The sequence below is a fragment of the Lissotriton vulgaris genome, chromosome 11, assembly GCF_964263255.1.
Source record: "Lissotriton vulgaris chromosome 11, aLisVul1.2, whole genome shotgun sequence".
In the NCBI taxonomy this organism is placed as follows: Eukaryota; Metazoa; Chordata; class Amphibia; order Caudata; family Salamandridae; genus Lissotriton; species Lissotriton vulgaris.
The window spans coordinates 132,354,261-132,375,344 of record NC_141699.1 but is presented as its reverse complement, the minus strand read 5'-3'; the positions used below and the strand labels follow the sequence as shown (position 1 = coordinate 132,375,344).

The 21,084-nt window shown below is 45.9% G+C and overlaps 1 protein-coding gene across 1 annotated transcript in view; it reads left to right on the top strand.

Annotated features, from left to right (window-relative positions):
* DNAH10 (dynein axonemal heavy chain 10) overlaps positions 1–21,084 on the top strand; it is a 1,963,751-nt gene that overhangs the window by 1,746,434 nt on the left and 196,233 nt on the right. Inside the window, exon 69 of the mRNA XM_086942901.1 lies at positions 710–893. Coding sequence (XP_086799027.1) covers positions 710–893 — 184 coding nt within the window. The remainder of the gene's footprint in view (positions 1–709; positions 894–21,084) is intronic.

Here is a 21,084-nt window from a genome sequence, read left to right as displayed (position 1 = left end):
CGCAAAATGCGAGGCTCATGAATCTTAAAGAGCACCAGCAGTTTGCGACCCCATTTGGAACGGCTGGACCTCCCAGGGATGGTGGCCTGCTGGGCTCAGCAGACCACCATGTCTGGGACTGCTTTTAAATAAAGCAGCTTTTTTTTAAAAAAAAAATGCAGGCCGTTTTCCTTAAAGAAAAAACGAGATGCATTGAAATTTTTTTTCCAACTTTTTCGTTTCCGTTTTTTAAGGGCAGGCAGTGGTCCTTGCAATATTGTTTTCTCAAAAAAGTCTATTGAAAATTAATGGGGATTTTTCGTTGCGGGACCCCCTCAGCCCCTGCTCAGCGAATCCTCCTGCAACTTTCCATGCAGAACCTAGGCAAAAAAGAGAAACCTTTTGGAAAGTTTCGTGCAGACTCATCTAACGGCTCCAAAGTTATTAGCTTTAAAAAAAGGCATTTTCAATGCAGACCTAACGACAACTACCCAGTGGGAAGGAGTTGCAGCATTTCATTTTCCTATAAAAAAAAGAGCATTGATTAATGGCCACTGGAAAAGAAGTTAAAAACAGCCCATTCATGCAGCATCAAGTAGGCATAAATGTTCTCTTTCCTCCACACAGAAATTCAATTAAAGGTGTTGTTATTCTGTTCTAAATGTGTTTCTTTAATGACCTTTATGACTTGTGTAGAAACTGTTGACTATGCCTGTTCTTATTTATCTAGGTATGTCCAGCCTCCCGTGATCAGTTTTGAAGCGATCTTTGAGCAGAGCATCCCAATGTCCCCAATTGTGTTCATTCTGAGCCCAGGCTCTGACCCAGCCAGTGACCTCATGAAACTAGCAGATCGGTCGGACTTTGGGGGCAACCGACTCAAGTTCCTGGCAATGGGACAAGGCCAAGAAAAAGTACGTTCAGTAAAATTGTACATAGCATTTTCAGGCCAACGCATGTTAATACATACGTCAAGTAAGCTTTAATGCTGTGCTTGTTTGTCAGTTGTGCTGTAGATATTCTGAACAAATCTTAGCCAAAAACCAGAAAGAGAACAAAGAGAATGACACTTCTCTAAATGAAATCCACCATTTCTGATTCAGAACGATTTAAATACCTTTCTGTCCGTGTCCAATCAATACAGAGCAGTATAGACATGTGTTCATTTGCTGTAGCATAGTGTACTTACAGCGATTACCATCTTTGTAGTAATATTAGCGGAAAGATTCTCTTCTCTCGAATGTTATGTTTAACGTGATAACATACATAGTGGTAGTAGTCTCTATTTATGAATGTGACTGTTTAATGTATTATGCATCGTGAGCTTAAGTTTAGACTAAGGGTTGTTTAAATATGCTTCCTGAGATGAGAACTCTCAATGTCAACCTTTTTGTGAGAAGACACAACTCCTGATACCCATTTATGGCACTTTTCCTGGTCGGAAGTTGAGGCTCTTTCATCTCCACAAAATGAGTGATCTTAAAGCAGCAACATATATGTGGTAAAATTAAGGATTTGATGTTTTGTGAATCACTTGATTGTATGTCTCTCGCCAATGATGTGTTAGAAAGATCATGTTAGGACAATGGAGACCTGGCTACTGTTGGTCTGCAGGGGCCTGTGCTCCTTTTACAGAAAATTTGAGAGAGCTCATCGAAGGTAAGACATTAAGGGCCATATGTATCAAACCCAAATGCGTTCGCAAACTCCGACATTTGCAGAATTTCGGCGTTTGCGAACTCATTTTCGGTAAATGGTATGTTTCACACAAATCTGCATGCAAAATAAGGAATCGCAAAATTTGCGATTCCTTATTTTGCAATTTCATTTAAGGAATCGCAAATTTTGCGATTCCTTAAATGCAATGTATGAAGCCAAAAAAATTAGCAAAATGCCCTTAAGGAATCGCAAATTACCACCAACTTCTAGTTGGTGGTAAGTTGCGATTTCTTTGAAAAATGCACATTTCAGCATTTTTCAAAGTGCCATGTGACGCACATACATGCCCGTAGGGCATGTATGTGCTCCACATGTGCACCCATGCATATTTCAGGGGTGTAACAGGGTGTCCTTTGGACACCCCTGCACCCTTGAGATTATTCTCAATTTGCGATTTTCAAATTGCGAATCGCAAAATTGAGAATAACTTCCCATTCATTCCTATGGGCCTTCTGGCCCATAGAAATGAATGGGAAAGTATTCCTTAATTGTGATTAGCAATTTGCTAATCGAAATTAAGGAATACTAAGGATTCGCTAAAAAAAAGCGAGTTTGTACATACATACCAATTTGCGATTCAGAAATAGCGACTTCTTAAAAATCGCTATTTCAGAATCGCAAATCGGTACTTTCATACATATGGCCCCAACTTCCTATTCATTCCTATGGGTCTCCTGGCCCATAGAAATGAATGGGAAAGTATTCCTTAATTGCGATTAGCAATTTGCTAATCGCAATTAAGGAATACTAAGGATTCGCTAAAAAAAGCGATTTTGTACATACATACCAATATGCGATTCTGAAATAGCGATTTCTTAAAAATCGGTATTTCAGAATCGCAAATCGGTACTTTCATACATATGGCCCAAAGATATATCTTGAATATGGTGCTAGTGATAGAGCGCGCAGGTCGCTCGACTCCTTGATTTACCAATTTACAGGCATTGGGCCCATGACGTGCTTAGGACTGTGTTTTCGTGAAACAGGCGAGTTTACCTTATACATTTAATAACACTTTATACCTCTTGTAATAACCACAGACACCTGAAGGGTTTAAAGACTTTATATAGTAAGTTTAAAATCCAAATGCCATGAGAATAAAATTGATACAGATTAGAATATCAATAATCAGGATTATGACTATCATGTAACTATGAATATGGCTGAGATACCCGCCACCCCCTCTCAACACAATTCCCAAAGGAGGGAAACCGGAAACAGTTCTTGAAGTTTTTGGAAGAGGGAGGGAGTGACCCTCCCGGCCGTATTTATTAAAACAAAAATTAAAACATTATATTAATGTACAATTTCATTACCACATTGCGATGTTTGGCTAACCTTAACAGATTCTCTAATACAGAGGTTCTCCTAGCCGAACTAACATCCTACAAAACATTGACTTGAAATTTTGAAATTGTACATCCTAACGTTTAAGGGCCAACGGCAAGGTCGTAACCGGTGTCAGGATCCCTAACCAGAAATACCCCCCCCACTTGGGAGGGGCGACAGGACTGAGGCGTACCTCCAGTGCAACTACCAATTTCCCTTGACTTGACGGGGGCACCAATAAACTCGACGCCATTTAAAGGTCGTTCGAGGACTCGTGTGAGGTTATCTAGAAGGTAGCGTAGACCTCCCCCCAAACCCCACACAACTTACCACATCTGCCGTCGCAGACGTCACTGGCCCCGGGAAATTCCCCAGGAGGGGGCTGTAACCCCTCCTACCCAGGAAGGGGCCTTGACCGCCTTTCCTTTTCTTTCGGCGACCCATCCTTAGAAGGGACCGCCTCCCCGTTGAGGGGCCAATGGCCACCTCTCCCGAGCGCTCCCATCCGTGTTGGGTGACGCCCACTCATAGGGATCTTCCAATTAGTGCTCACCGATCATGACCTTACCGCCACAGGCCGGATAGTTGACCGGCTATCCGGACCCCCCACAAAACTCCTACCTAAAGGTCATGTTTTAACGTCTTTAACCATGCTAAGAAGTCTCCTATGAGTAACTCATTCCCCACCCGAGACAAATGCACACCATCCCCCAAATACATACTGTCATCACTAATACAGCCATGCGAAATAGAATGCAATGTCCTGGAACGGAACAACCTACTCACTTTGTTATTAAGCTTTCTAACAGAATGATTCAAAGCATGAATAGAAATAGCCCCTCGCCACACCTTTCGTGGGATCATATGGGACCACGCAATTATGCACCCCGGAACTCTCCTCGCCAACCAACTTACGGTGGAAAGCATTGCCTCCAGGAGAAGTCGTCTACCGGTGGTGACCAAATCATTGCCCCCTAGATGTACTATGACTATAGCCGGCGGTGACCTCGTCCGCCCTAACAAACCCTCGAAAAATGTTTGAAACTGGTCAATACAGAGACCGCCTCTTCCGTAGAAGGACACCCTGTACCCGTATTCCCCAGCTACGTGAATCATGTCACCTGCTTTGAATACGTCCGCGGCACGCCTCACGTGTGAGTGGCCCACGACCCACACCTCCTTTTTCACAGCCGGTGATGTCTGACCGCTGGCCCGGTGTTGGGTCGACTGCATAGTCCGCCCCGCCTCGTAGGCTTGCGCAACTGAAAACCAAACAAAAACAAGAGGCGTGAGTACATCATTACAGCTTCACAACATGTGTAACCGCACATACCTCTTATAACAATTGGAGGACCAACGCCCCACTCGTTTCACTTGTTCAACATTAAGACCCCTAGCTGTAGCTTCTGTAGCAGCCCCTATCCGAAAGGAATGGGTCCCAAACTCGCCCGGGTTCAAGCCCGCAGCGGCAATTGACATCGCAAGCACCCGCTGAAACTGAAACTTCGTCAGTGGGGTGGCGTCCGCGTGTCTCAACAAGGTCCCCCCCCATGATGCCACCCTTCGTGCTAGGTATTCTTCTAAACACTTTACCGGACACATGGAGGACCTGGGAATCCTGCGTATGATTATGCAGTCACCCATCCCACCTTGATCGGTCTTGGACCTGACAAAGGAGACCGTCATTGTCTCACCTCTGATCTGAACATGTTCCTGGCACAAACCCCCTGTCACATTCTGTTTGTTCCTTGCCACCAGTTCGCTTACCCGCATCGCCCCATGAAATGCCAGCGTAAAAGCGGCTCGGAACAACACCGTCTCAAACTGAGATGAACATGTGGAAGGGAGTGTGGCCAACAACTGGGCCAACCTATCCAAACCTATCGGGCGCCTCTCATCTACTCTGCGACCTTCAAGGCGTTGCCACCCACGCAGCGCTTTTTGTACAACGAAAGACGCTGTCGGGTCCTGGATACCATGAGCCCTGGCAACAAAGGAAATGGCAGCACGATGCCTCTGGGCCGTAGCCACCGATTTCCGAGCCCTCCGTAAGGACATCAGAAAATTCACTACCCATTCCTCGTGGCCCCACCGCCCCTCTCTATCGGGCCCCAAAAAGGCTAAATAGGACCGAAACGCCCCTTCATATGCCTTCCTCGTCCTTGGTGCTAGACTCTCTCCCACGAGGTGACTAAGTTCGGGGCACCGAGAGACCAGAGAGCTTCGGGAAAGGGTGCCGGCTCTGGGTCCGCTGTGGGAAGGAAACCCGAGAAAGCCTGCATATGAAAACGAGACAGTGCATCAGCCGCCTGATTCATTACCCCCGGGACATGTTTTGCTCTGAATAGCACATTCAGTTGCATACACAGTAAAACAATTTCTTTGAGCAGTCTTAAAATCATTTTACATCGTGCAGCCTGGCTATTGATGCACTCGACCACGGTCATATTGTCCGACCAAAAAATCACAGAGTGATCTCTGAACCCTTCGGGCCAGGTTCTCAGGGCCACCAAAATGGGGAAAAGTTCAAGGAAAGCAATATTACTTGTCAGACCATTGTCATGCCACCAAGTCGGCCATCTTTGTGCCGACCATTTTGTGCCGAAGATGGCACCAAAACCTATGCTACCTGCTGAATCGGTCCATAGCCCCAGCTCTTCCGAGGACACGGCTGGTTTGTTCCAGACGACTCGACCATTAAAGTCCGCCAGGAATGCTAACCAAATGCGCATGTCCTGGCGGACCTCAGCCGATAGTCTCGTGCGATGATGGCCCTCCTTTAGGCCGACCATAGCTTGGGCAATTGAACGGGAGAAGGGGCGGGCCATTGGTATTACCCTCAGGGCAAAATTCAACTGTCCCACCAACTGCTGTAATTGATGCAGCGTAACTTTAGATCCATTTATACACACTCGGAGGGCTGCCCTGAACTTTAACACTTTGTCAGCTGGCAAACGAAAACAACCCTCACTGGAGTCTAACTCGATCCCCAGAAACTCAAGGCAAGTCGTAGGACCCACCGTCTTACCTGGTGCCAATGGCACACCAAACTGCTTCATTAACATACAAAATTCGGCCAAGGCCCGGCCACATTCGAGATCCCCGGCTGCCCCAAGGAACAGAAAATCATCAAGGTAATGCATTACATGGTGGAAACCCGTCTTCTTTGTGAAGACCCATTGTAGAAAACTACTGAATTTCTCGAAATAGGCACAAGATATCGAGCACCCCATCGGCATACACTTATCCATGTAATAACAACCCTGAAACATGAAACCCAGGAGACGCTGGTCGTCTGGGTGTACCGGGAGCAATCGGAACGCTGACTCGATATCTGACTTCGCCATCAGCGCCCCGGGCCCCAGACGATTCAAAATGGCTACGGCCTCATCGAAGGATGCGTACCGCACCGAACACACTTCCGGATCTATTGCATCGTTAACAGAAAGACCACGTGGAGCTGATAAATTATGAATCAATCGGAACTCCCCCGGGTCCTTCTTGGGGACCACCCCTAAAGGGGAACAAACAAAATCATGCACCGGGGGGACACTAAACGGGCCGGCGACCCGACCTCGAGTAACCTCTTTTCGGATCTTATCCTGTACCACGGTCGCATGCTGCAGGACCGAAAGTTGATTTTTACACTTCTCCACACCCTGAAAGTCCCCTACCGGGATGCGGAAACCATATGAAAATCCGGTCCGCAGCACCCCAGCAGAAGTACGATCCGGGTATTCACTGAGCCAGGGAATCATCGCCAAGGTATCAATCGGGGTAGGTAAAGGCGCCCCTCGGACTATGTTAGACCTGTTTGGCGCCTCCTCTCCCCCCGTTATCACCCGTTTTGGCTCTGCACGTGGACTCAGGATGGGGCGACCCGCACCCACTACATTCATGTTTAAATTTACACGATCCCTGGGGTCTAGTACATTTACCTCTGTTGAAATTAAAGCACAACCCTCTTTTTCCTGTATTGCCGGCGGGTCTCGACTGATCGTCGGTACCCGTACCTGAACGAAAGGGCGTCCCCCCATATTGGCGGGAGGATTCGCAAACATTACTTCCTACCAATGGCATTTTCAACATACCTGTCTCCTTCATTTTATCCCATGTCAAAGAATCATAACAATCCCAGGTCAAGCTCTTATTATGCTCTTTAGCCTTTCGAAAAAGATTATTGTAGCAAAACCAATGGTTACCCTGGTATGATGTCGAGTACCCCATGATTCGCGACTGATAGGTCGGCAACTCGGAAAGCAACTCGGGCCTACGTTCCCCCAATATCGACGTAAAGATTCCCCATGCATTGCCCCAATTGCTAATATTCTCATTCACTTTAAAGGCGGCCATTTTTGCGCGCCAAACACTCGGATGCATGAGGTCTTTCTGACCCTTAACATGCTCCACTTCATAATGATCAACAAGCAACGAGAAGATGTTCACATATTCCCCTGCCCAAATCTTTTCCTTAATTGCCAAAGGCACATGTTGACCCAACCTTTCTCTACGAAAGGGTGCTGACTCATCCCTCGCAATCGGCAATGGCCGCTTACCTGCACCGGACGCTGCCTCTGCGGTCGCAATCGTCCCTTGTGGCTTGTCAACTACTGCAACCAGCGCGGACACCTTGGCTGCTTCCCGTTTCTCGCGCAATTGCTTCATAAGCGCCTGCGCCTCGGCAGCCGTGGCGCCCTCACTACTTTCGCCCAACCACGCTGCAAGTTGTGCTGCCAGCTCGGGCGGCACATCTTCATTGGACACCGGGGTGACCACCACGGGAATCGGATTCCCCTCCTCCGGTACTGGGGTTGGCGCTTCGAGAGGGGTACAGGGAACCGGGACGTCTCCCCCAGCTGGTCCCCTCCTTGGCCTCTTGGCTCTCCCTCCTGGAGCTGCTCCAGCCGACAGACGTTCCGGCCCCCCTTCCCCGTCTCTCTCCGCCACCCGCTTCTTTAGCTCGGTCATCTCCTTCATGAGGACCCGAACCATCTGTTCGGTCGTCATTCTCTTCCCGCCTTTCTTGGGCATTTCTCCGACAGAGTATCTGTAAGACAAAAGAAAGATTACAACGCTCAAAATTGGCTCTTCGTTCCGTCTCGAGCTCACGTGCAGCGAGGAGGTGCAGCTTCAGAGCACAGGAACAAGAGGATGCCTTCGGGTCTTGCGTCCCCTTTTATCCGTCTTCAGGGCGGGCGTAAACCCGCCCCTGCCTGCCCCGAGGGCGTGGCCAGCCGCGTCAGTGTCTAGGCCAGCCCACTCTAGGGCGGGAAAAAGCGCGCCCCGGCTACGCCGCTTCGGGCATACCAGCCGGGACACGCCACCCGCCCAAGATGGCTTCCCGGGGGGATCGTGGTACTCTGCCATACGTGCGGGGGGACCAAGTGGTCGCCCCTTTCCATAAGAGCAAGTACCATTGAGTGTGAGTGAAAACTACAGGGTAAGGGTAACAGGAAACATGCTATTCAGTTTTCAGGCTTATACTAAGGCAAGTGAGTTTAAAACATGTTAGTCAGTGGATTGCTAAATTCCTACAAGTGTTTCAAACTGATCTTAGTCTAACTGCTAATTTAAACATAGATTCTAAACACAAGAAACATTGGATCACACTAATTTAAGTAAACCGTTTCAATAATGTCCTACAGGGGGGAGGAGCCAAGATGGCGATCGGGACGGTCGTGTAGGCTCCCGGCTCCGCAAGCCTTCCACTTCCGCACCGATATCCTGACATGTATCCTGTACTTATGCTGCAGCGGGACGGTGATATAAACGCGCTGTTACTGTTCGCGTTCTTCTGAGGTCTCTGCCTGCCGTATAACTGGAGATTTTGTCGAGTTTGCCTGGCGACTTCCATAGCCTTGCCTCCGGGACCCGTGTTGATCTGCGCCGCTGGATGCTGCTGGAGCGGCATCGGACAGTCGAGCTGGGGCGGAGCCGGCACTCGGGGACGCGCTGCCTGCCGCAGAGGGAAACGGACGAGATCCTTTCCGCTGTGAGGGGATTTTCTGCTACCGGATTGCGTGCACTGGCGAGGCGGGAGCCCTTCTTGAAACTACTTCTCCTCTGTGAAACGCTGGTGACGGGTTGTGCCGACCCCATCTTGGAGCACTTTACTGGCGGACCACCTTCGAATTGGCCCCCGTCTTAAGCTGAAGGTGGAATGGCTCTCGCTGTGGGTCGCTCCCTAGCTGTGTGTCATGTTCCTATCGGCGATCCGGACTGCAGCCTCCCGGTGCCGATTTCGCCCCCCTTCCATTGTGGTTCCCCTGCCGGGGTGGAAATGGCTGCTGGCTCCCTGACTGCGGAGACGAGTGCTACCTCGCCTCAAGGATGTTTCACCCTGCCTGGTCTTGAGCTGGGTGTTGGACCGCGTGTACCGCTTTGTAGTGAGGAACTGTTGGAACTGCAGCTTGCTTTGACCTGCGGTGCCGTTCTGGCCGCTCTTGTCGATTTACAGACTGCATGGCTGGCAGGCACCCGCGAGCTGGGTCGGAAGCTTGAAGATGCCGCACTCACACTGGGACGAACGCGGCTGACCGGCTCCCATCGTTGCGTTGATCTACCTTTGACTGTTCCTGAGGCGGCTACTATGTTGCCACACGTGTGCAAGGAGAAGCGGACTATCCCTGGCTATATTTGTTTTTGCTCGTCCACCAGCTTTGATTGCGCTACAGTGTTTCCCTCCTCTCCGAAGATTGAGATTTTGCCCATGATGTCGCTACTGTTGCCTCGAACGTCATTTCCTCAGTTATTGGCCCCCCTTGCTGCCTTCGCCTCACAAGCCTTTTTCTTCCTACAGTGGAATGAGTGTCATCGTGCGACCTTGGGGGTGCTCATCTTTTGGGACTGTGAATTTAATGGTAACTGGCGACGTCCATTTTGTTTTCACACGCCTCTTCTTTGCCGAGTGTGGCCATTTTGTCCCTTTGTTCTGCTTGGGGCGGGCTCTCTTTGGGGGCCATGTTTGGAGGGGTTTTTACGAACAGGCCAGGGCTGATGGTTTCCTTTTCGCTATTTCTGACTGCTTGGCTGGCGGAGACCCGGACTGGAACGCTTTTCTGATACACTTGGCTGCGCGATATGTGATTTCTCTCCCCATTTAATGCTGTAACTGACATTTGTCGCTGTTGATTCTTGTTTATGGGGTGGAGGTCTTATGCAGGGCTGGGGAGTCCGGGAGCAAGTGGATTTGGCCCTCCTCCGGTTTCATATGATTCCTTTTTCTTTTCTTCCTTTCCTTCTATGTCTATATTTCGGGTACTCTTTATTGGGCGACAGGCACACTGCTAGGGGGGGGGGGGGGGTAGGCCGTAGCCTCTGCATGCGTGTAGGGTGGGGGGGTGGGGGGGGGGGGTTTACTTTGTTCGTTTTAGTTTCTATGGGCCTTAATTTTTTCTCCTTTCTAACTTCTTTTCTTTTCTTGTTTCTGTCTTTGGGTCCGTGGGTTGCGTGATACGTGATGGGTAGCGACCGGCATGAACCATGGTGTCTGCTTGAATATCCTGTTGTATGAATCCCTATGCCGCTATTCTGACCACAATTTTTCTTAGTTGGGTTTCGTTGCGGATAGTTGCCCATTCATGTCATAGATGGAGGGACTGGACTCTGATGCTTCTTAGTTTTTATATTTAAAAATGCTTAAAAATCTTAAAATTAACCTTCCCTTATCCTACTTCTCGGTAGTACGATGATACTCAGTGTAACTCTGAATGCTTGTCAATTTGTATTGCGATGCTATCGAGTCGCCGTATAGCCTGCAACAGTGCTTACAATGTTTTCGAGGCCGGCCGGATGGTTGTGGGCCCGTATTTGTTTGCTGATACTGCACAATAAAGGTTTCCAAAATTAAAAAAAAATAATAATAATGTCCTACAGGTAAGGAAAAAATGGAACATAGCTAATAAACAGTGTGCATGTACGTCTTTGAAGATTACAGGGAAAATACCATGGGCAAGAATGCTTTATTAAAAGGAAAAGAAGGAAAGAGAATAGATAGACGAACACCCACGATTATAATTACCTAGGATGGGAATGAAGACTAACCCTGGCCACGGGTCAGTTTGGGAAAAGGCGAGGACCAGGACCCTCAAGGACTTAGGATGCCAGTGGGGGAGCAGGTACAGCTCATGGACAGTCAGGACAGGATACCCCTCAGGATTTGGATCAGGACTGGGCTCACCAAGGGGCACGACCAACACCTGCAGCTTCGGATGCAACGCCTGCCTCTCTGCACGGAATCTGCCAGTAACCCCGATTGGGTTCTCGAATCTCCCAGCAAAGTGCTTCGCCAGCACTTAAGACTATTCCACCCCTTGGAGTTTGTGGAAATTGCGGACAGAGTGCTCCGCAGCTCTCTGTATCAATCACCTATAGAGTTCGTAGGGTCGGTGACAGGTCAGCTACTCGTACAAGTCGGACAACTTCTCTAGCTAAAACTAGGCTAGTTATACTATTTTCGGGTCCCTAGACCACCCACAAATGTTGCAAGTGACAGGATCCCCAACTTTGGATTGGTCAAGAGAGGTGGTTAGGTCATGGTCACCACCTAAAATTTTGTGTTCCCACAATGAATATTTAATTTTCGTACCCACCCCTTACATTCCAGTTCCCATGGCATGTGGAAGGTGTAATACAATAGGACACACATAAAATATGTACATTTGTATCAATTGTAGGTACAGCCGAAATCGTCTCCCGGTGCAAGAGTGACTTCCCCAGGCGCGTCTCAGCTTCAGAAGCCAGCTGGCTTGGTTTCTCTTCTGCGCAGTTCGGCTTTTCCCTCATCACGTGATTAGGGTGACATGGGTTTCAAAGATGGAGTGGCTCCCCACTCCCAGGCCCACAGATACGCGGTACATGAAAAGTAAGCGAAAACAAATTAGAAACACAGAAAAAATGAATACACTGTACACTATGATTAGCTACACTGCACCCCTTACTTTATAATATCTATAGCATTAGGGTTTTAGGCAGAAATAGACAGCTGAGTAAAAGCGGCAGTAGCAAGCGGAGAGCATGTTAAAGACAAAGCGGCCATTTTAGCAATAATGCGCATGTGCGAAAAAATCCCTCCAGAACTACGAGTGCGTCACATCACATGGGTATGACCGACGCATGCGCAGACTGGATTTCTGCAAAGCAGCGATTCTGTAGTATGCAAGCTTCGTTATGATTAATAGACATATAGGCAAGCATCTCTGGGACACCCGCGTGTTGTGTGAAAGTGCAATATTAATGACAAAACGGGTTGGTTAATGACATTATGGTTATGTGAGGTTCTTCAATGTGAGCAAGTCGATTTACGTGCGAATCCTTGCTCCATCAATCCCCTCTTTGATGATATTTACTATCATCACTATTAATGGAAACAGATGCCAACTTCCTTTCTCACATCTCATTCATCTCAATTTCTCCAAATTTGTTGTTGACCCTCTTCTCAGCATCCTTATTGGGATGGAAACTTTTGGCCTTTTTATAGATTTGATTTCTCATTCCAGCTCATCAACATTCCGTTTCACTCCTCTTTTATTTACAGTGTACTTCTTTCTGCATTTTTGACATTTGCAGCAAATTATTATAATCAGCACAATCAAACTTATTCCAGCTATTGGCATCAGTATTTTTTCCACAAGACTCCTACCTATGTTAGAAAACCAACTACCTACAGAGGAGAGACCATCAGTTAGTCTCTTCCAGGCACTATCAACCTCCAGTGGTTTGAGTTCTTTTTCCAGATTAGTAATGTTTCTTACATATTTCTTAATCTCAACACTCTTATCAGGAATGTAAGTGCAACAATGTTGCGTCTTCAACATCCTGCAGACTCCACCCTCTTTTGCCAATAAGGTATCAAGAGCAAGTCGATTCTGTAAAACCATTGATCTGATCGCAACCATTTCAGTATTGACCAGCAGGAATCCAGCAGCAGTGTCAGTTGATAACCGATCCACTACTGTAGACAATTTGAAAATTCGGTGAGTATTCAGAACCACTCCCACTCCAGGTATCAGTGCACTAAATATATCACCTATAATTTCTCCTACACTTTCTCGTCTACTACGTACCAAACCATTAGTATTTTCATTGCTTCCAGCGGCGTTGTTCACATGGTATATTTTCGGGAAGACAATGCCAAAATAGCAGTTTCCATACCAGTGATCCGGCAATTTGAAATAAGCCTTGTTTCCACATATATAATACATTCCAGGAAACACAGGTTCTGACCCATTTTTGAAACCCCAACCTCCAATTACTGTGTAATTGTGTTCGCATTCACTGGAACCGATGAATACATTGTTATAATAGCTAGTCTTTTCTCTATGAAGACAGAGTTTCCCTTTTCGTTCAAAGTCCAGCAACAGTGCAGGATTAGCTTCACCATTTGAGGTGCTTTCCATGTTTTCAGCCCATTTAGGGGTTTTCTGTCTCTTATCATCTGCCTTTTTCTGGAAACTCTCCCTTCTCTTTTCTGCCATTTTCAAGAACATTTTCTCTTGTTCATGTAAATGAACAAGTTAAATTACTTCTGCGTACTTCATTTAAATCTATGTCACCTATAGTCAGAAAATATTCTCCCATATAACGAGTCACGTCACTTCTAATATGTACAATGTTCAGGTTTCCCCGAATAGGAAGGTCAGAAAAGATCACGTCAGAGTTTGAATAGTAGTACTGTAAGGTGCTTTTATAAAATAAGCTTGCTAATATACTACAGGAAATTCCATAGGTCAGGGGTAGATGGTTATAGGTCACACCTTCAGCTACAGAAGTAGGTAGCTTCATGCAGACATAGCAATCTTCTATTTCCATGGCTTCTACATAGTGTACTAAAAGATTTGCAAAGACATTTAAATGTGTTCTGTTTTTGATTCTGTGATAATGTAGTCCTCCCTCATCTGATGCTTCTAAGTTAGGTCTAGTTGGTTTCAGGCTAACTGCATTCTCACGTCTTTCTACACTTCGTGGTGTTTCTTCGGTTTGTACAACTTCTGTGTCTGGCGTCACTGGTTTAGTAGGGTACAGGTTAGTATCTTTACTTATCATAAAAGGTATAAAGACTGTTAGTCCTATCCATACTATCAGTACTATTGCTACGCTACATAAGCATATTTTACAACATGTTTACAACAGTTTCCTCTAGGTCTTCCATTCACATTTGAATCAGACATTTTGGCTCACAAGAAGCTTTCCAACCCCTCTTTGTAACTTTAAACAAGAGGCTTGCATAGATTCACTTTCAGGTTGGGTCTTCTTCATCGGAACCCTGATCAGAAATTGATTCTTTGTCACTTTTGTCGCTTATTTCGAGATCTTCAATTTCTTCCAATACCAAGTAAGTCCATTCAGGACTCCGATAATTTTTGTTTTGTCTTTTTATTCTGGTACTTCGTCTGTTTGGCTGAGTTCCTGTTTTCTGTCTTTCACTGGCAGCCCTTTTTCTGTCTTCTAATTTCTCTTCTACTGTCTTTAATCTTAGTTTCAGTCTTTTTATGTATCTGGGTTCACTTTTCTTCTTGAGCCTTTTAGCTGTCACTGTAGTTTGGCTCTCCTCACGAGCCCTTTTATTTTCATTCAGTTGTGGCACTGTTTCTTCGACGGTATCTTTTTCCCTTCCTGTCTGACTAGTCCCAGGTCTTTCTTCAGTTTCTTCTGCCTGGTTTCTAAGCTGGCCTTGTTCAGGTATATTTTGGATTTGTCTTTGATTTTCAACTGTTTCAGACCCTGCTTCCTGAACACGTTCGTCTATTTCTATCTGTTCCTGTTCATGCACTTCGAACACTTGATTTTCTTCCGCATGAACTACAGCCCTAATTACTATCTGTCCCTTTTCAGTTTCTGGAGTTTTCGGAGGTGTGTCGATAACTTGGTCTGTCCCTACTTGACCTATTTCCTGATCAGGTCTGATGTGACTCTCGATAACCTGATCTTCTCCGTCTATTTCTGTCTCATCCTCACTATCCCACTCTCTATCTAGGTAAGAATACTTTCTGGTTCTTATTGGATCAAGAATCAGATCGTCTGCTGGGAACCATTCGACGTCTTGACTGGTGCTCGGTAGTTCGATATCAGCTAGTTCCGGACCCTCATCTGGAGATTCCTCAGCTGCACCACCTTCAGCTTCAGTCGCTTCTTCTCCGGTCACCCGCTTAGTATGACTGGCATGGATCCATTTTGGCACGCCTGCACACTTCACTGCAGTTGTAGTGACAAGGATCACCTGTCTCGGTTTTCCCCACTTCGGTCCGAGGCAACTCTTCCGGGTGTGTTTCTTTAACACAACCCAATCACCAGGTTTCAGTTTATGAGCTGGAGTTGTAGGCCAGGCGACGGCGTCCTCCCCAATCTGGTGAGAGATAGAACGCACTTGGTCACCCAGCTGCTTGCAGTATTCTAGAACCAAATCATCAGAAATACTTAGCAGTTTGTGTCCAGGTACCCATGCCTGTCGCATCACTCTTCCCATTAGTATCTCATGGGGACTCAGGCCTGTCTTTCGGTCTGGAATGCTTCTTAATCCCATCAGGATAAAGAGCAAAGCTTCTATCCAGTTCAATCCTGTAGAGTTACACATTTTTGCCAATCTTGACTTTATAGTGCCATTCACCTGTTCGACTACTCCAGAAGCCTCTGGATGATATGCACAGTGCAGTTTTGGGGTAATTTTGAAGGCTTTATAAAGATCATCTAAAATTTAGTTGGCAAAATGCCCACCTCTGTCTGTTTCAATTGTTTCTGGAAAACCGTATCTAGGTATTAGTTCCCTTAGTAACAATTTGGCTACAGTAATGGTATTATTTTTCTATGCTGGGTAGGCCTCCACCCATCTTGAAAACAGGCAGACTATAACCAGAACGTACCTATATCCTTTGCACATGGGCAATTGAATAAAATCAGCCTGTAGTCTGATAAAGGGACCTTCTGCCTTCCCAATTGTACTTTGGTCCACTACTGTTCTTTTCCCCGGGTTAAATTGCTGACAAATCAAACACCTCTGGCAAAGTGCCTCTGCAATGTTTCTGAACTTCGAATTGTACCACACTTCTTGAAAAACACGGCACATTGCATCCCTTCCTATGTGTGTGTCTCTGTGTATTAATCGGGCCATTGGAGCAACCATACTGTCTGGCAATACAGGCATACCCTTCCCACAGACAACAACACCATCCCTATCTCTAGGTTGACATCCATCTTTTTCCCATCTCTCCTTTTCCTCTTGTTCTGCGGCTTGCTGCAACTCTTTCAGTTCCCTCCAAGTAGATACATTCTCAAACACCATAAGTTGGCAGCTGTTTCCGCCTCCCCATAATTTGATTTTTAGGGACATTTTGTATCGGGCACAATATTGGGCAATTTGGTCAGCATATTGATTTCCGGCTGTCACATCGTCGTTGCCAGATTTGTGAGCAGCACACTTGACCACCGCCAATTCTTTGGGCAACTGGATTGCTTCCAGTAGGTTCTGTACCACTTTTCCATTTCTGATTGGGGTACCTGAGGAAGTCATGAATTCTCTTTGCAACCATAACTGGCCGAAGTCATGCACAACCCCATAACCATATTGACTGTCAGTGTATATGGTTTCCCTCTTATTTTTCCCTTGTTTACAAGCTCTTGCCAAGGCAATTAATTCAGCTACTTGGGCAGATTTTATTTCACTTAAATAGGATGCTTCCAGGGTCGTTTCTAGAGTGACTACCGCATAGGCAGCACTCAACCCTCCATCCTCATGTCTCAAACAGGAGCCATCCACAAACATCACAAGGTCTTCGACAGGTAAGGCTGTTTCTTTTTATATCAGGACGTGTTTTAGTGCTAAATTCAGTTAGGTCAATGCAGTTATGCTCCATATCACCCCCAATTTCTCCACTTTGGGTGTTTGGTAACAAGGTTGCTGGATTGAGAATATTACATCTGGAAATTATCAAATTTTCTGCACCTATAAGAATTCTCTCATACTTAGTCAGCCGACTGGGTGTGAGATACTGAGTCTTAGTTCGGGTCAGCAGAATCACAACTAAATGTGGAACATATACTGTTACAGGATGTCCCATAACAATGTTTTCACTTTGTTCTAGACTAGTGCAAGTTGCAGCTACTGCTTACAGGCATCCAGGCAATCCAGCAGCCACCGGATCTAAAGTAGCCTAAAAATAGGCCACCGGACGTCTGGTTGGACCATGTTCTTGTGTTAGGACTGAGAGTGCACAATTATCTCGTGTATCACAAAATAATTCAAAGTTCTTGGAATAATCAGGCATTCCTAATGCAGGAGCTGAACACAGACAGTTCCGCAATTTTATCCAGGCTGTCATACTTTCGTCATCCCAGCTAACTGGATCTTGTACTCCTTTCTTGGTCATTTTTATCAATGGTTTGGCTAAAACAGCAAATCCCACAATCCACTGTCTGCAGTACCCTACAACTCCTAGGAACATTCTGACTTCTTTCTGGGTTCTAGATAACTCCATATCTCGTATTATTCTAATTCTTTCTGAAGTGACCCTTCGAATACCTTTTTCTATCTGGTGCCCCAGATATTTCACTGAGTTCTTACAGAACTGAAATTTGTCAGGTGATACTTTATGTCCTCCCTCGCCTAGATGATTCAATAAGGCAATGGTGTCAGTAACACAGTCGTTCCGACTTTTATACGCCACCAGAAAGTCGTCTATGTACTGGACCAAAACTGATTCTTTAGGCAGGATTAGTGATTCAAGGCATCTTTTTAAAATCTGGTTGAAAATCGAAGGACTTTCTGTGTACCCTTGAGGGACACGATTCCAGACGTAGACATGACTGTCGAATTCAAATGAGAAAAGAAATATGCTGTCTGGATGTAATGGGATGGAAAAGAATGCGTGACACAAGTCAATAACGGTAAACCATTCCGCATTCCATGGAATCTGGTACAAGATCACTGCAGGGTTCGGCACAATAGGACAGCAAGGTACAACAATCTGGTTTACCTTTCGCAGGTCCTGTACTACCCTGTACTTTCCGCTAGGCTTTTTAATTCCAATTATGGGTGAATTACAAGGACTGCTCATCACTTCCTGTATTATGTTTGCCTCTAGCAACCTTTTTACATCAATTGCAACTCCAGCTTTCACTTCTGCACTCATTTTATACTGTCTGGTTTTCGGGTAAACAACATTAGTTTTAATGGCTATTTTAACAGGGTCCACATTTGCCATTAATCCCACAACTCTCCCAGTGAAATCCCACACATCTGGTATCACTTTTTGTTGGAGCTCTTCCGGTAAGTCCTGTATTGTTAGTGTCTTAATTTCTGTATCAGGCCTCAGTACCATTAATTTGTACAGTCCATCTTCATCTGGGGTCTGAATTTCGATGCCCTTTGGAGTGCAAAAGATAGTACAGTTCATTTTGTACAACAAATCACGTCCCAGTAAATTCACAGACTAGAGTCACAGACAACAAATCTGTGCATTTCTTTAAAGTTCCCTATAGAAATCTCCATTGGTTCAGTTACTGGAGTACTTATTATCTGATTTGAAACGCCCACTACTTGGATGGCTTCTCCCGAGAGGGGTAGGTTTGGAACGTCTACTGTTCTCACAGTAGAACGGGTAGCACCAGTGTCCAACAGAAAGGTGACATCATTTCCTTCAACCTTTCCTTCAATGTATGGCCCTGTCTGGTCTACCGGTAAGGAGGCGCCAAGCACGCACTCCTCGTCCTCCCCCCTCAGGCCCCGTCAGTATGGTTCATCACAGAGGAAGTTGCTGCATTTCTCTCATCCCCTCCTTCCCATACCTCGACCCCCTCATTTTGCTGAGCCTGATTCTTATAGTTAGGTCTAGGAGCTGTTTTACCTGTTGCTGGCTCTTTCGTGGCCCCTCTTTCTGCACCTGTGGATTTAAACCATTTATGGGGGCATTACCAGCCTGCAATTGTGGACACTCGTCTCTCCAGTGCCCTATCTGATCGCACCCGTGGCAAGGAAACTTCTTCTTGGCCTCTTCTTTACTCATCTTTACCCGAGGCTTTCCCCCTCCCCCAGAGGTAGTGTTTTGAGTATTATTATTCATTTTACTTAACTGTTTCTCCTGTTGTTCAGCCAATTTTACTTGTGCCCACATCACTTTTTCCTTCAGGGCTTTTCTTTTGTTCTCCAACTCATCCTCATAGTACTTAGCGTACTTGAGGACCTCATCTATGGGTTTTCCCTGCCAACAGATTTTATTATCTCTGATCCACTGGGATATTTCAGGCCTCAAACCCTACACGAATCGATAAATGAAATGGGTCATATCCTTCATTTCAATATTATCGATTCCACTGTAGGTTTTGAATACCTGTAGTAATCGTTCATAGTAGGAGTGCACGGTTTCATCACGATTTTGGGTAGTTCTATCAATTCGGGTCCAATCAGTTTCCTTTGCTGGCACTTTCTCTTTTAGGTATTGTATGACTTTATCATACTTTCTCTTTACATCTGCGAGGGAGCTCCGGTTCTGGAGTCTCTCTCATATTCTTCACTAGGCCAATCTACAGCAATTTTGCATTCTGTCCACAAATCTACAGGTACTACAATGTCAAAGAACCCATCCAGGTCCTTCAGGAGACATTTTTGGACCTTAACAAATCGCTCTACCTGCCTATACCATTCTACGGGTTTCTCTCTTAATTTTGGGAAATCATTAGTAGAGGACACAATATCCTGTCGGGACCATGGGACATGTACATATTTCCCACCTGGTACTTCTCTCATTGGACACAATTTTTCTGCCTTGTCAACTTCTTGTAAGACATATTCAGAAGTCTTTGGTCTGGCCTTACTATCTTCCTTTTTCTTTGCCCACCTGGTTTTCCATTTCTCTAAGTCCCCCCATTTCTGCAGCAAATTAAACAATTCTTTTATCTGTACCTTTTTTTCCTAACACATTCATGTTCTCCAGGTCTTTATCTGAAAATTCGGCTCTGTAGGGCTTTTGTAAGACTTTGGATTTGCTAACATCTATTCCCATATTGGCTGCAGTGTCCATTAGTTTCTCATGGAACACTCTGGTGTTTCGGGTAAGGCTTTTGCTTATAAACAGTAACTCCTCCTCACTAAGAGTATTCAATCTGTCTAATCCCACATTTCCGGCTATTAGTTCCTCCATTTCTATCCTTAGTTTGTAGATATCTAAAGGTTTGGGCTGGGAGTTTCTTTTTCTATTTCTCGGGTCCATCGATCTAGTTCCTCCGGAGTCACTACTGTGGCACTCCGGGTCCCTGAAGCTGTTTCAATTAGGACTTCTTTGGCCCTAGTCTGATTTCCCGACCGTGGTACACTGGTTCCTGGTTCCCTTATGGGCAGGTCCATCAGGGAGATCACAGACTCACATTCACTTGCCTGATCATCAACTATGAGCGACTCTTTTCTCGGCGGTGCTACAATCGGTGTAATACTGGAGTTCTTGGACTAGCCTGTCTATCCCCATAAAGAGGAACAACTGGACCAATAGTGACTGGAATTGTCAATGCTTCAGGACTGGGATTTATCTGAGCTATAGTCTGAATTAGTTCATTTCGCTGTTTAATCAATGCTTCTTTTTCTCGTTCGTGCAAAACCCTTTCCATTGAGTTGTCATGCATTACTTGGGGTACTAATGGAGGGTATATACTCGGGGCAGTTGGGATTGCCAAACCTGGTCGTTCATCATCAAAGGGTCGGTAATTTGTGGCCGCTGTGCCAGGCCTACAGAATCCATCACTACCACTGACTTTGCTACCGGTACCGGCTACATCGGTCTCACTGGCTCTTCTACTTCTAGGATGTCGGAAAAATTGATTTTTCGAGCTTAGGGGCCCAGACTCTTCAGCATAGGGAGATGGATTTTTCATTAGCAAATCTTCCAGGTATTCATCCTCTGAGTCCCCCATAGCCATTAAATGTCAGGTTTTCTCTGTCCTTTTTCCTCCCCCTTTTTCAGTTACCCCAAACATTGGAAATAATCCTTCAACCATCATATTCTGTCTCCACTGTTTCATCTTTTTCTCCTTGGTTTCCCGCTGCAATTTTGGGTACCATTTGCTCACTCCCTTATC